General features: G+C 41.4%; 1 protein-coding gene across 1 annotated transcript in view; it reads right to left on the bottom strand.

The window, feature by feature from the left end:
• The window catches only part of LOC137180309 (sprouty-related, EVH1 domain-containing protein 2-like), a 35,774-nt gene extending 19,844 nt beyond the window's left edge, over positions 1–15,930 (bottom strand). The window contains exon 1 of the mRNA XM_067585625.1: positions 15,334–15,930. Coding sequence (XP_067441726.1) covers positions 15,334–15,359 — 26 coding nt within the window. The 5' untranslated portion in view covers positions 15,360–15,930. The remainder of the gene's footprint in view (positions 1–15,333) is intronic.
• Positions 15,931–16,409: the final 479 nt, after the last annotated feature.

Here is a 16,409-nt window from a genome sequence, read left to right on the forward strand (position 1 = left end):
ACCCTGTCCCTCGCCTGGTCTGAAATCTTCACATTCAGAACAAAAATGGAGACAGAGCACGACAAAATACAAAAAAACCCAAAAATCAAGGTTGTAATTAAAAATAGTAAAATAAAAATCATCCTCCATCCCTCTCTCTCTCTTTCTCCCTTTCTCTCTCTCCCTCCCTCTCTCTCCCTCTCTCTCTCTCCCTCCCTCTCTCTCTCCATCTCTCTCTCTCTCTCCCTCTCTCTCTCTCCCTCTCTCTCTCTCTCTCTCCATCTTGCCTTTTGCACTCCGACATCTCTCGTACATCCTGTTTCTACGGTCACTGTGTCGCGGTGGTCTCCGTTGACGACAGGTCGTCGAGCTGTGCTGCCGCACGCCACCGACGCCACATCCTAACGGGCCCGAGCGAGGCGGGAGACGCTGCCTGCCTCGTCTCCAGCCTCACACACACACACACACACACACACACACACACACACACACACACAGCTTCCCTCTGCTGTGTGATTCAGTCTGCCTGTCAAACAGATGGTGCTTGTGTGTGTGTGTGTGTGTGTGTGTGTGTGTGTGTGTCTAGCATGAGTCATCACCGCATTTGCCGGCAGCGTGCAGTGACACACACACACACACACACACACACACACACACACACACACACACACACACGCGGTGGAGGGACTATATACTAGACTTTGGATCCAAAATGAGAGATCCTCCATTTGCAAACAGTGACACCAACACATAGAAAATGACTGATGATGTAAAATGAAACATTTACTGTTTTCTTGTTGAAACAGCTGCTCTGTCACATGATAACGGCGTTTTTAGGACTTTTTTTTAAAGATGGCGACGCTGCTCAGTCAGTCGGTCATTCGCATGGATGTATAAAGAGAACTGGATATGGCGTCGGAGGCGGGCCCCGTTCATTCCATGTATTATAAGAGCTGGATACTGGACTAAAAATGGCGCCCATTCAGTCAGTAGGAATTGCTCGCCTGGCGCCAAAAAAAGTGTCTAGCATTGTGCGGCCCTTTTCTCGGCTTGAGGGAAGTTTTACAAACATAAAACCTCCATGAATCAAAAGTTCATAATAGAAAGAGTCATAGTTGATGTTTGCAGTTCGAGGCGTCCTGTCAACAGTTTTACAGGCGTCTCTTTTACAGTGGTGGTCTACGGGGGAAATCCTTTTTGGACCGCAGGGGGGATTTTTCGCTGCAATACCGCGAGTGGCCACCGGGAAAAACTGGCTGCAAGGCTGAGCGGCGGCGCCCTATCCAGCTCTTATTATACATCCATGGCATGAAGCCAAAAAAGTTCCAACAACTTCCACATCTGTGCGGCCCATAGAGCATGCGCAGTAGTGGCTACTTCCTGTTTAGCCCTCCGGCTAACTTGAATGAGGATGAAACAATTCAATCGTGCGGCTCTAAGTCTTTTCACGGTGGTTGTGACGCTCAAAAAAATTTTTACAGACGTCTCTTTCACAATGTAAGTCGATGGGCGAAAGTGTTTTTGGGCCAGTGTGCATCACGTGACGTTGTAATTACACGGTTTGGCCCGGCGCTCTTCCTGTATCCAGTTCATGGTCATTCGAGATCCGAGATAAACTCTTCAACTACCAGCCTGGTCTTATCGTTGAAGTTTTGTTGAAGTGTGAATATTCTTCAGTCCATCCAGGGTTTCACAGTTTGTTTGTGATTATTGTGGCCAAAAATGTTTTTTGATTTTGCAGCAGCTTTTCTCAAAAAAGTTGCGATACGATGTTTTTCTTTTTTGGCAATAAAAATTGCAGGAATTGGGAAAAATTACAAGCAAAGGAAAATAGTGCAATTTTTTTTTAACTACTACCAATGAAGAGTCATATGTAATCACAAAGCATACTGAAAAAATTACAATAATTTTCAAAGATATATATATAAAAGAAAATACTGCACTTGAGTTCCATTAATTGCGCTGCGATGTCGTATGTTACCACGGCACGAAATGCGACAACTGGTCCAAACCACAAGCGGGTCTGTTGTAATTTAGCAAAACTGCAAGCTTGATCAATTTCTTGAATTTGCTTTAATTAGTTTGCAATCAATTTCCTGGAGGAGTTGATTGATTGATGGTTCTCTGAGGATGAAAACAAAAAGCAGCTTAAAGATTCTCTCCAGACATGTTTATAAGACATATAAAAATGCTTGGAACAATAATGTGTGTCTGACATTATTTCCCTCCCAAAAAAAACACAGAATTATCACATTAAAATCCTTAATTTGAGCCACCGACTGTTTATCTTTACTCTGCATTTGAATGGAAACCTGTCTATGAATCTTTGAGCCAAACCACACAGCATGATTTGAATCAGCAAAGTGATTCATTATTTACTCCTCTTTATGGGTTACCATGAACCGAGTTCCATGGAGAGATATTTCATGAAAAACCAAAACTGTCAACCTCACGCTAGAGGAAAAAGTCCCCGGATTCATCTTCTGGGAAACATGAATGTTTGTAACAAATTCCATGGAAATCCATCCTGAAGCTATTTGAATCCAACCAACTAAAAAACCCTAAAGATATTCAGTTTATGATGATATAAAACAGAAAAAACAGGAGGAGTGTTTAAATTTTTCCATTGATTCCATATCGACTAATAGTTTCAACAAATAAACTGGTTGTTATATATGTATCATAAAAGATGCAATAAGTACATTTTACTGTCAGTATGACATCAGAGTGACACAATTCACCTGAACCTGAACAGTCTGACCTGTACAAATGATCCAGTTTGATTCATCACATCCCAGCTGATGTAGCTTTAAATGTGTGTGTGTGTGTGTGTGTGTGTGTTATTTATATACTGTGTATGTGTGTGTTATCACACTATTCACACACACCACATCCTCCTAAAGGTCTTTCCAGGTTAGAAAAATGTAGGTTGAACATTAGTAGGACAAGAGATCTTATCAGGTGTACGTGTGTGTGTGTGTGTGTGTGTGTGTGTGTACGTGTGTGTATGCAGGTCAGACTCATAAAGAGAAGTTCAAAGGTTTAAAATGTACAAAGCCTACGCCTATCTACTTGTGGCACAACTGTGATTTACAAAGAGATCACTATAAAACAGCGCAGTTGATTGTTGGGAGAAAAAAATCATACTGGGAGCTAACTGGTATCCATAAATGTTACATCCTAAATAGAACCTGATCATTTTCAGCACTGGGTTACAGCAGTATTTTAAAGGATCTGAACATTATTGTCTCAGAGGCGAAACTTGGGTTCAAGTTTTGATGTTAAAGCCGTTTTTTTGTGTTAGTTGCAAATTATATTTTCACAATTTGCCGATTTATTGAGGTTGATATACATTTTTTCTTTAGAACTGATGTCAACTTTATATTTTGAGCAGTTACTTTTGGTTTTATTGTGGTTAATTGAAGGAAGAGGTGGGACTGAGTGGATTTATCAGCAGCCTACAGTTTAAGGTATTGGAACAGTTTTCTAAAGGTGTGTAAGTTAGTGATTACACTCCAACATTCATGGTTTAATAACGACATGAGATGATCCATGATGACACACATAAAGAGCTGAAGTCTAAAGATTCATGTTCACTGATAAGAAACCTGTAAGTAAATAAGAGCGACTTAATCACACCTGAGTCATGCGAACACACACCTGTGTTGACCCACCGTACCACCCACTCACACACGGAGAATAAGTTCTTTCTTTGTTCACCAGCTGGGAGGAAAACTGTTTCCACCTCACAGTCTCAAGCCAAACTCAAACATTCTTTCACCTTTGGGTTTGATTTCCAAAAAGGTATCAGTAATATATGCATCATCACTTTTTCATTGACTAATCAGTTCAATAAACAAATAGTGAGAAATCTACGCTGTAATTTCCCAGAGTTAAATGTGACGTTTTCAAATGTCTTGCCTCAACGTCTTTCTAGAAATTCTAAGTCAATCATTTTCTTCCAACAAGTCATTCTGGTCTCAATCTCTACAATCAGACCCTTTAATAAGCGTGCTGCTGGTCGTTTTGGAAATAATTACTCTGTTAATAAGATTTGAAGACTAAGCTAGCGTTAGCTTGGGTCCGAGGTAGCGAGGTGTGTTTCCACAGCATGAAAGGCAACTGTCTGAACAGTGTAAGTTAAATGTTACTTGATTATGAAAACTGCCATGTTAGCACAATTTAGCTAAAGTAGCTAACGTTAGCCCAAGTGTGCAGCGCTCACTGTTCCCAGTAAGCTAGCGTTAGCTTGGGTCCAAGGTAGCGAGGTGTGTTTCCACAGCATGAAAGGCAACTGTCTGAACAGTGTAAGTTAAATGTTACTTGATTATGAAAACTGCCATGTTAGCACAATTTAGCTAAAGTAGCTAACGTTAGCCCAAGTGTGCAGCGCTCAGTGTTCCCAGTAAGCTAGCGTAAGCTCCGGTCCAAACTGGCGGGGCGTGTTTCCAGACCGTGGAAGGAAACACCCCGCACTCCATATCTGGAAGGTCCAGGCTCCAAACGGAAAAGATGGCGCCGGACATAAGCTGCAAATCTTCAAACCAGCTCCAGTGCAAACCAACGGGTGATGTCACACCTCGTTACATCCATCTTTAGATACAGGCTGTGATATTCTATCATGTTTGACACAGAAAAGCGTTAAATCATCATGTTTAAGAAGCTGAAACTAGCAAATGTTTTGGCATTTTTGATTAAAAAATGACTAAAACGATAATTTGATTATCACAATAGTTTCTGATTGATTGATTGATTGATTGATTACAGGGCTGGAACTGTGGATAACATGAGGAATGATCTTTGGGATGGATCGGGGTGATGGGCCCTCCTGTGCTTTAAAATTACTCAATTCTATCTCCTGTCTTTTTAAGTTATTTGAAAATTTGAAATTCCCGCCTCAAGAGTCTTCACAGCAGAAAGTTAAATCAAATATGCAGGAAGCTTTAGCACAAGCTCACCGCCGTCGCCCAGCGCTACGCTGAGTGTGTACCTAACTATTGTAGTCGTAGTTTGCATTTTAGCCGGGTGACGAGCAAAGCAGGAAACCGGAAGTGCTGCTGGTTGTTCAGAAGCTAAAAATGGAAATTTACGTCAGGAATGGCTGAAATTAATTTTTGGAGACAATCTTCCCTCAGTTATCAGCGAGTGGTTGTGTGTTTGTTCAGCACATTTTACAGCTGACTGTCTGCTTAAGGAAACTCAGTACAGGATGCAGGATTTTCTATCTTTTCATTTTCAATCTTTTGATAGAAGTGTACTTGTAAACATGGTTTCTTTCTGTTAAGCTATTCAGCTGAAGGAATAAAACACATCTGTGCTAAAGCTAAGCTAGCAACCTCCAGCCACATGTGAAGATTAGCTGCTTACGGTGACCAGACATCAGAAGTCCTGACAAATATCTGTACAGCACTAAAATGTCCCGGTTTTCAACATTCACTACGAAATTGTCCCGTTTTTCAGCACAATTAAAATAATAATTATAATATTATACTTCTTTTCAGCGCTTACATAGATGTTTATCACGTTTATCATGTTTATCATGTCTGTCCCACTCATTATTATCTAACCCAATATAAAAACATAAACGATGGACCGCATGGAAGCTAGGCTTCCTCCTTCCTTTGTAAAGTACTCAGCAATGAAAAGACTGCAAGAGTACATTTTCAGTCGAACATGGTGGAAATGTTGATATAAAAGATCATATTAAGACGGCCAAACATAAGTGGTGGTTTCCCTGAGAGCTGAAAGCTCCAGAAAAGAAACTCTAACTAAGAGGAAGGACTGCAAAGCGTTGAGTGCCCGGCAATCTTCTTCAAGGTAACTTTATTTAAAAGCCTGTTCTAATAAGTAATTATGAGGTCAGATGACGTCAATAATAAGTTGACTTCCTTATGAGGACGGTTGGGTGGAAGGCAAGATTGTTAGTTAGATGGCAAAAAGTGGCAAAAGCTGCAGGTGACCACTGTTCGCTTCAACCGTGAGCATCATGCTTTTAATGGTGAGTTCGGACATCTTTTTAAAAAAACGTAACGTGGTGTTTAATGTTGCCATGACGATGACAGTTGCCACGTTTAACCGCATTTCAAGTGATCATTTTAACGTAAACCATGATCTTTCCCCAACCCTAAGCAAGTGGTTTATGTACACACGTAGAGGCCAAGTTTGGTCCACAGGCCACCAGTTGGACATCCGCCGCTCTCAGAGGACACACAGTAATGAAACGGCTGCTTAAAGCACTTTAACAACAGAGTGTGGATGCACTCAAGCAAACAGCATCACTCACACACACACACACATCTGCAGGCAGACCAGAGATGCAGATAATAGCCTCTGGTGGTCTGTTTGCTCCATCATCATGAAACACACACAACACACACACTAGTACATAACTACACATAATGCTCCCACAGGAACAAACGTGTCATCAATCATACACACACACACACACACACACACAAACAGTCCATCCGGGCTCATGACATCATCATCATCAGCGTAGAAAATGTTGTTTCTTGGAGGTCTGGATCAGCAGAGAGCAGCAGCAGATGGTGTTTGGCTCGCTCTCTGCCAAACTTCTCAACGACTTCCCTCCCTCATTCACCCATCATCAAGACTGTCGCTGTATTTTTGACCGAGTCGACCCAAACAACAGCAGCAGCGGCAGCGGCAGCGGCGTCGGCCTCGCTGACCTTGAGTTTTTGTTTTTGTTTCGTTTGGTCTGTGAGTTTTTTGTCACGTGAGCGGTGAAGTCGATCTGCAGGCGTGCGGCAGCATTGAGTCGACCCTAAAGGAAATCCATCTTCCATTAGTTAGTGTCACGTTGCCAGTCGGATGCTGGCCATCACGCCCCCCACCCCCCCCCACCCCCCCCGCTGTGACCGTGACACCAACTTTAACTTTATCACCCACAGCTCCAGGTGGAAGGTCGAGTTAAACAACCAGCTAGATTACTGTACAAGTCTCAGAGTAAAACACACAAAACTTGGATTGTTGCAGTGAGATGAGGACTTTTCTAAATAATCCCAGGAAGTACTGATGTACTTGGTTAAAACCAGGCCACGTTTGGTTGAAAAGATAACAGTTCAAGACATCAAGGTTACATGTTACAGCTGCATTTACATGACAATATTTCAGCTTGTAGTTAAGATCTGCTTCACACTGAAATAGTCATTAAAATGCCTTTTGAAATTACTTTAAACATCACCCTCCAGACATGTTTTAGGACAAAAATTCTCTGTTTGGAATAATAAATGGTGTTTGAAATGTTTTACCTTGTTAAAAATCGGGAGACACTCAGCAGACATTTCTCCATTCTCTGTTTAGGAGCAGCTGAGATTGTCACTAAAATGAGAATACAAAAGTAATCCCCCTCAATCATCACTTATGACCCACTAGAAGTGTGTGGTGGGGTATTTATCTGCAGAGACTCTGCCCTCTGCCTGTATTTCTTATTATTTTGCTGTGTTTGAGACGTTTCTGGGCGTCAACCTTTGGGCAGTGGGTGTGTAGCCTCCAGCCAATCACAGTGGGCAGGGTGTGAGGTCAGGATTTGTAGTGTAGCGACCAGGTTACATCTCTGTCTCTGTCTCTCTCCTCTCCTCTGCTCTGCTCTCTGTCTCTGTGTCATGGATGTATAAAGAGCAGCAGGTCTGTGTGTCTGTTGACCGAGGGCAGGGCTGAGCTACACACACGCAGAGCAGAGAGGCCACAGCGGACAGGATGAAGCTCTGCATTCACACAAAATCCAGCAACGAGGCACCTTCCCGCAGGGTTGTGGGGGTGTGGGAGTGTTTATTTGTGCTTTAGACCGTAGCTGCCATGAAACAATCAGAAAATAAAGTTTTATTTATCTGACTCACTGCTTTGTTCTCGCCAGCGCTGCTTGTTCTCCTCATTCACTCTCTAGCTTGTTCAACCATCTCTCTCTCTCTCGCCGAGGAGGAGGAGCCAACTTTGAATGCTGTGTGTTTACAAACACCAACCAACAAATCCTGCATAGTATACCTTTAAGTGAGCTGGTCAGGTTAGGCTAACCCATTGTCGCTAACTTCAGGGCTAATCCCCTTCATTTTAATCAGCAGATGGAAAACAAGACACAAGAACTTGGCTTCGGTCTTGAGGAGTTGTAGCATTTATTCACTGACGAATAACCCAAACTGTACACACACTGCACTGCTACGTTCACAGCTATACTGCTAACTTCATACTCTGTTCTCCAGTCGCCAGCCTCAACGTCAAACACACACTCTCTCTCCATCTCTCTCTACTGCACACTCACTACGCACTGAGCTATCCCTTAAAGGAGCTACGCTGCTTGTACAAAACTATAGTAAGTAAGTTAGTTAAAATCACTGGCGATGGACTCAGCCAATCACCAGTTGTTCTGGTGAACCAATTTAACTCAGATTTAAGTTGATCACAGAGAAACTTTCCTCCTTCAGCTGATGAATGTGAAAACAAACTCTGAACATACATCATTCAGCACAGAGAAGAAGAACAACATCCAACTGAAGGAACAAGAAGAAGGAACTTTAATATGTTACTGAAAAACAAATGTATTTCAGTTTTAACCTAAATTTCAGGACTTAAAATATGTGCTAACTAGGATGTTGCTGCTTTTAATCAATTTCTTGGCTGCGCTGAGACACAACATAAGTGAGTGTTGGACCGCTCATGTGCCAAGACAAGTAAAAAGTACATCTGCCATGCTTGCAAAAGTTGACTAATATGTGATAGAGGTAAAGAATTATTTTTCATTTGATATCACTTGATAATTACATGATTTATATTAGATGTATGAAATAAGGTGAACAGGAATCAGTAACCCATAATAAAATAGTCTTGATACGCTCCTTTATAGAAAGTCACAAACTCCATTCAAAAGTTGAGCAGTTTAATTTGGTCTTGTTAAGGACAAATATTACATTTCTTATTAATCTAATGTCTATAACACATTCTTAGTTGTTAGTGTATTTTGCTAGCATTCATCTCTGGTCCTTTGCTGTTCACTGGCAACTGTTGGTCTCTGAATTTTACACACAAGTAAAATATCCCCACGTAAAGAAACACTAGTTACTCCCCAAACACCCTGAATGCAGCACATTATGATGTGCAAACCCTGTGAGCCTTAATTAAATTACTGATATCAATATATATCACAAGATAATTAAGCTTACATTGATAGAAATGAGCTACGTTTCACAATTATGTCATGTGTGAAACAAAAACCTTTGTTTCTTATTTATGGTTTAATTTGAATTTGGACGACAGAAATCATATTAATCATATCCTCATGACGTGATTCCACTGAAAGAGGGTAAATAATTACAATACATAATACTTATTTTCCACAAATTTCCTCTACCCCTACTTTAAAACCCATCCCAACAACCATATAATCAATATAAAATCCATGTTGTCCTGTGTGGTTGGGGCTGGGATACCAGGGGCACTGACCTTTCCTCAATGTCATTTCCAACGTCCCTCCCCTCCCTCTGGCGTTATCGACAGCTCTCTGTTGGCTGGTTCGGGGGCATCGGTTTGCCCGATCAATAGAAAACACCCCCACAAAAACACCTCTGGAGAGGAGCAGCGAGAGTTTCATTCCCTCACAGTCCAATGAAAATGTTCCTTTCCAAAGTACTGACCAGGTATCAGATTACTTCCCGCTGCAAACCAGTAAACTGTCCTGCTGGGAGGACGACATCGCCGCCTGGTTTTATGTTAAAGGTCTGGTCGCATCAGAAAGCGGTGCAGCAAAAATCTGAACAGGGTCTCACGAACCTGACATCTTATTGTTAAAACAGTCACTATTAAACACAGTGTTTGTTTGGATGTAAAATCCCCTTAATTTATGTGTGTAATAAAATAATCTCAATTTCAGATCTATTTTTTTTATGTTTTCTAGAAATGGACCGGCCAAAATAATAAATTACATTTTTTACAACTTTTTTTTAATGGTATATTATGTATTCTACCTAAAACAATAACAGTAAATGATCAAAAATATTTTATTTAAACATTTATCTCTTCACTGTAACCCATGACCTAATTTCATGGGTAGTTTTTCACTTTTTACAGAAAAAACCTGCTAATAACATTAAACTGATAGATTCACTGAGGAAAAAATGGACCCTTTTGACAAAAAATTATTTAATTCCAACTCATCTGAAATTAATGAATTATTTCAATAAAACAGACGTGTTGCGGTAATGAACCGGCTGTTACAGAAGATGACAAATACAATTATGCTAATAAGCACTTCTATATTTAACAGTCTGATAACCTTTTCACCTCCTACAATCCTTAAACCCTTTCTCTGAGAGGTTTTCCAATCATTAAGAGAAGAAAAAAGGTTATTCAAGAAGGAAAAAGTTCTCTGAAGTAGCTTTTTCGTTAACTGTTGGTTAGGAAACTTGTTAGCTCATATGCTAACGGGACAGTTGACAATTTATTCAAGAGACATATTTGTGCCATCGACTCCTGACATAACTGTAATGTTTGTAACTCAGACCTCTGTTGTGGAGCTGTTTACTTCATAGAGGACATTAAATAAAACCGTTTGGTGTAACATAAGCTAGCAAGCTGAGAACATGCTAGCTTTAGTCAGTCACAACAGCTCACTAAGCTTTTTTTCTAATTATTGAAAGAGGGAAACATTATTCAAGAGGGAAAAAAGCTCTCTAAGCTAGCTACCTCAACTGTTATTTAGCAAACCCGTTAGCTCATACGCTAACAGGATAGTTGATACAGTTTATTCACGAAACGCGTATTTGAGAAACCAAATCCTGTCTGATAACTGTATGTAACCCACACCTCTGTTGTGCAGCTGTTTACTTCAGCAGCAGATGTTAAAATAAAACTGGGTGGTAACACAGTTCATAAACTACGATAGCGTCCTCCATTTTGGACTCTCTAGTTTGCTATCAGTCAACGATGCAAGTTTGTGTGTCAACGTTTGCCAGAGTTTATCTTTAAAGGCAGGAACAGGCTTCTCCGGGCTGTTAGGAGTCATAAACACCAAATAGATTCTTTATATAAAGCCACAAATTATGCAAAGGTTAGGTTGATGTCAAAACAACCACCTCAAAGGATAACCAAACTACCACCACCCAAGTAAAATCAATACCAAAGAAAATAATCATTTATATACATACAGCCAACACACACACACACACACATTTTTACACTCACACCAGCCCACCATATATACACATGTTCAGAGCGATACATTTGAAGCTATTTAAACAAGCACCGAGGTAGCCTACTGCAAGCCACCATACAACAACTCAGGTGTCACCTGACGATAGTTAGTGTCCCTGCAAATCACTACAACTTTTACTTTTTACACACATAAAACATTTTTCAGAGGGCAGGACACTCGTTAACCTATTTGCAACGGCCTCAGTTTGAAATTCATTATGTGGTAGCCTACACAAAAAAAAACTGAGTGCTGTTCTCTACTGCCTTAACTTTGACTGCTGTTCATTTATTTTTAGTAAACGATTATAATTAGACTTGAAAATAATCCCAATCATCCCAAACAACATGCGGAGGAGGTTGAGGCTCGGGTTGTGTATTAACCCCAACAGGCTCCATCATGACAGTGTTAGTGCAGCCTGTGTGTAGCCTGAGAGGCGAAACCCAGGGTGAAAAATGTCCTCACAAAGCTCCCTGCTGCTCATGAAGCTTATTGCTCGATCTGAAGGTGAACCAGACAAGTGTAGCAACATCTCTATAAACTCAGAGCTTCTTTCATCAGACAGCTGGCTAATCAGAAGACACTGTTTAGATAATTTATAGTGAGTAAATAAAACTGAAGCTGTAAAAGTGAGGGAGACTAAGTGGGATTGTGAAAAGTAACCCCTGTGGTAATTCAACACTTGTCCTGACGATCAGCCGCCTACCTGCTTCTCTGTGCGCCCTGGTGCAGTTTGGGTAAACATTTCACAGGTTGAGCCTATTATCTGGCTGTTGGCGGCCATATGAGTCATGTATTTACCTGCAGGGGTGTGCACAGCGCGAAGCAGTCAAAAGAAAAGGTAGCCTGCTTCTTCAGGTTACCTGCTCCCTGCCCAGGACAAAGAATCTAACATTCTGAAGGTTTGGCTTTGAGAGCTGAGGGTGTGTTCGCAGTCAACAAGTTCAGAGCGGTTTATTTAAAGTCTGCAGCTTTTATTAGAATTCCACAACCAAGTAGCAGCATCGTAACACTTGAAAATGCCGCTAAAACCTTTAAAAACAGAACTGTAGTGCAGTTTGTTAGCAGTGAGACGCAATCAAAAGCTCCAATTAAGCGCAATTAAAATTTTACATTAATACAACTGTCCTATAACTGAACTGACAACTTTGCACATCATCTGCTGTCACCACATGATCCTCTTAAACATATAAAGTTCAAAAAAACATTAATTTTGCTCTCTTATTAGTAGGCTTGTGATAATTTTGGGACCTAAAAGTGGGCTCACAAGCCTCTGAAGGTGATGAAACTGTAATTTACTTTATTGTACAAGTGTTGTTATCATCTGTCTACCTCCCCGTGGATGCCAGCGAGCAGTAAAGCAGTAAACTGATGTAAGTTTATGAGGACGAGGTCATCTGAGGGCAACTTGTGTCTGGAAATGATGGGTTGGTTGGGACAACAGCAGGGATGCAGCAATCTGACTTTTCTCTCCCCGTACTTTTAATGATACCTAAACTAAACCTGATACTCGTTTTAGTCATTTGTCGAGTAAAAATGCCTTAGTCTTATGTGATATTTTCTTAGTCTTATGTGATATTTTCTTAGTCTTATGTGATATTTTCTTAGTCTTATGTGATATTTTCTTAGTCTTATGTGATATCATCAATATTTTAAGACTTTCGACTGTTGGTTGAAGAAAACTTGATGACATCACCTTGGCTTTTAGGAAACTGTGACGGACATTTTTCACGGTTTTCTGGCATTTCATAGACCAAACGATGCATCGATTAATCAAAAAAGTAATCGTCAGATGAATCCATAATGAAAATAATCATCAGTTGCAGCCCTACTAAATACCATCGCTCTCTTTTCCTCAAACACAAGCTCACAGCGTGAAACACCTTCAGTAAAAAAACACGAGGAGGTAACATTAAACGCCTCTTGACTGTAAATGCAGTTCATACACCATCTCTGCTTATTTTCATTATTTTGCCTTACAAAACAGTATCTGACAGAGAAACACTGTTTTCATGGTTATCTGTTTCCAGTCAGACAGCAGCAACATAACACCAGTCAACGTGACCACTAAAAAACAACATATGGCGCTAGAACAGGGGTGGCATCCCTTCAGTATGATGGTGGACTGTGGCGTCTAACAGTAAAACAGTCGTGACAAGACTTTTATAAGTCGCGCACAGCAGCAGCCGTAGTCAATCTGTAGCGGTAAACCTAGATGCTGATAGCAGCGACATACCAATGATCATCAGTAACATAAACGGTTAATGGACTGTACGTATACAGCATTTTTCTAGTCTTATCGACTCCAAACGCTTTACAACACATGTCAACATTCACCCGTTCACACACTCACTCATACACTGAGTACAAATAACAAGACTTTCAAACTGCATGCAGGTGATACACCAATCCTTCCCGGAGAAGTGACGTCATCTAATGTGACTTTCTTTCATTTCATAAGGTGATTTTTGGCTTATTAGGAGGAGGCGTGTTGGGTGGATGGCTAGAGGAGGGCAGGTGAGCACAGACCACCGACTGGACATTTTTACCATCTTGTGCAGCATTTTAAATGGAGATTTTTATGGTCCACATCCAGCATTTTGGACATTTTTGTTGCATTTTATTGTTTTAACCCAAGCCATGATCTTTGCCAAACCCTAACCACGTGGTTCTGGTGCCTAAACCTAACCAACGACGTTAAATGACACGTGAAAAGGTTAAAAATGCGACATTAAACTGGCGTATACACTGCAAGTGTAAAGTTGTGTTATTTGTACGCAAGATTGTGAGACCAGTTTGGCTCATCAGGAGCGATAAAGCGCTTCCTATTGAAAGCCCCCTACAAGGCTTCTATGCTCATACACGCACTGGACTGGAGGAGCTGGGAATCAACCCGCCGACCTTCTGATTGGTGGACGACCCGCTCTACCTCCTGAGCCGCACATACCACTCAGAACTGGCGCCGCTAGAACAAGAATGTCATACCAATAGCTGCTTTTAATATCAGTGTCGCTCTTTGACCTCTTCAGGCCTCTAAATTGTCTTTTGAGAAGCTCAGTGGTGGAAAGTAACTAAGTACATTTATTTAAGTTCTGTACTTAAGTACAGCTTTGAGGTACTTGTACTTTACTTGAGTATTTCCATGTGATGCTACTTTCTACATTTCAGAGGGAAATATTGTACTTTCTACTCCACTACATTTATTTGACAGCTTTAGTTACTTTTCAGATGAAGATTTGACACAATGGATAATATAACAAGCTTTTAAAATACAACACATTGTTAAAGATGAAACCAGTGGTTTCCAACCTTTTTGGCTTTTGACGTCTTACAAAAAGCAGTGTGTAGTCGGGGTCACATTTCACATGTCTATGAGTTGTTAACAGCTCCACCAAATAGTGATTTTTCCCTCTAAACTTCTCACATGCTTTCATTTCAATAAATGTTCAAATGATCCAATATTTCACCACAAAGATTAGGAGAAAAAGCCTAAAAACTGAGAGGAGATTTGTATATCAGAGCTTTGTTTTAAATATAAATAATCCCCCTCTGGCTGAACCTGTAGACATAAGCAACCTGTGCTGATGAGTCACAACATGCAGTAGCCTCATGTTCAGGGGTCATGAGTCAGAGGCTGAGATCTGCTGCTTTATACTGGTGGAGCAACCTTGCGAACAAAATAGAAAAAAAAGGAGCAAGTAAGGGTGGAAAAATACAGAAATTGTGTATCTTTCACAGCAGAACCTGCTCTGTCTGCTCTGTCATGATGCAGACTGCACCTCCATCATCTCTCTCTCTCTCTCTCTGTTATGACTCCATCACATCTGTCCGACCTCAGCCTTCTCCTCCACTGCACTTCTCCTTCTCCCGACGGCCTCTCCTCGCAAGAGGAAGAGGAGGAGGATGAAGAGGAGGATGAGGAGGGCTCCTGCACCCCCCCGCCCCCCCCATCACCCTCTGTTAACACCGGAGCCCGACAACATTATCAGCACCGATCCTTATCCATGTGATCCGCGCACAAACCCCAGAGGCAGCGCGACAACAAGCAGCCAATCATCATCATCACCATAATAACAGTCTAAGAATGAAGCTTTATTATTATTATTATTATTATTATTATTATTATTATTATTATTATTATGGGATGTACTCACTCGTCTGGGCGCGTGTCCTCGCTCATTTTTTCCGTTTCACCTCCGGTAATAATAAGCTGCCGCCGCGGCTGCACGGTGCGGTGTCTTCATGTTTCCTCGCCCTTCAGCAGCAGCGGCAGAAGCGGCGGCGGCTCCGGTTCTCTCTCCGGTTCTCTCCCGCTCTCTGCTCGGTTCTTTAATCCCGGTGTGTGTTGTTTATTCTCGGATATCCCTGCCGACTCTCCTCCTCCTCCTCCTCCTCCTCCTCTTCTTCTTCTTCTCCTTTCACTTCTTCTCAATTACTGGAGCGCATCCGAGGAGGCGCATCCGACCTCCTCAACCACCACCACCTCCTCCTCCTCCTCCTCCTTCTCCTCCTCCTCCTACGCCTCTTCTTCTTCTTCTTCTTCTTCTTCTACTTCTTCTTCTTCTTCCTCTTCCTCCTCCTCCTCCTCCTCCGCCGCCTCCTCCGCCTCCTCCTCCTCCTCCTCCTCCTCCTCCCCCGCTGGGTCGGGCTGGAATGCGGTGACCGAAAATGGTGCGCTGGTATCGGTGAGGATGGCCCCGGACGAGCCCCATCTCCTCCTTACTCCATGTTGGATTCAGTGCGCGCAGGCAGAGCGGAGCGAGGAGGAGGAGGAGGGGTGACGTCACACCCGAAGGACTGCAGAGTCACGTGCCATTACCATATAATAATAATAATAATAATAATAATAATAATAATAATAATAATAATAATAATAATAATAATATAGGCTGTGACAGTATTGGGACAATATTAGTAGTATTGCTAGTAACAACTGGAAGAATAGTAATACTTTTATTAAGTATCATGTAATTAGTGATAGAGGTAGTTTGTAAACTAACAGGACTTAAAATAATAGTGTTACATGTTTTAGTTATAGTAATAGTAGAAAACGTAGTAGCCTAATCTGTATCAGTACTGGTGGTAATTGTTGTACCAACATTAGTGATAAAAGTACTAGTAGTAGTGGTAGAAATACTCATTGTGTGGTAGTACTGGTGGTTGTAGTGGTAATAAAGTTAAAGTTAAAGTAATAGACGAAGTAGCTGTGGCAGTGGAGTAGTAATAATAG

This window comes from Thunnus thynnus, chromosome 3 (assembly GCF_963924715.1).
Source record: "Thunnus thynnus chromosome 3, fThuThy2.1, whole genome shotgun sequence".
Lineage (NCBI taxonomy): Eukaryota > Metazoa > Chordata > Actinopteri > Scombriformes > Scombridae > Thunnus > Thunnus thynnus.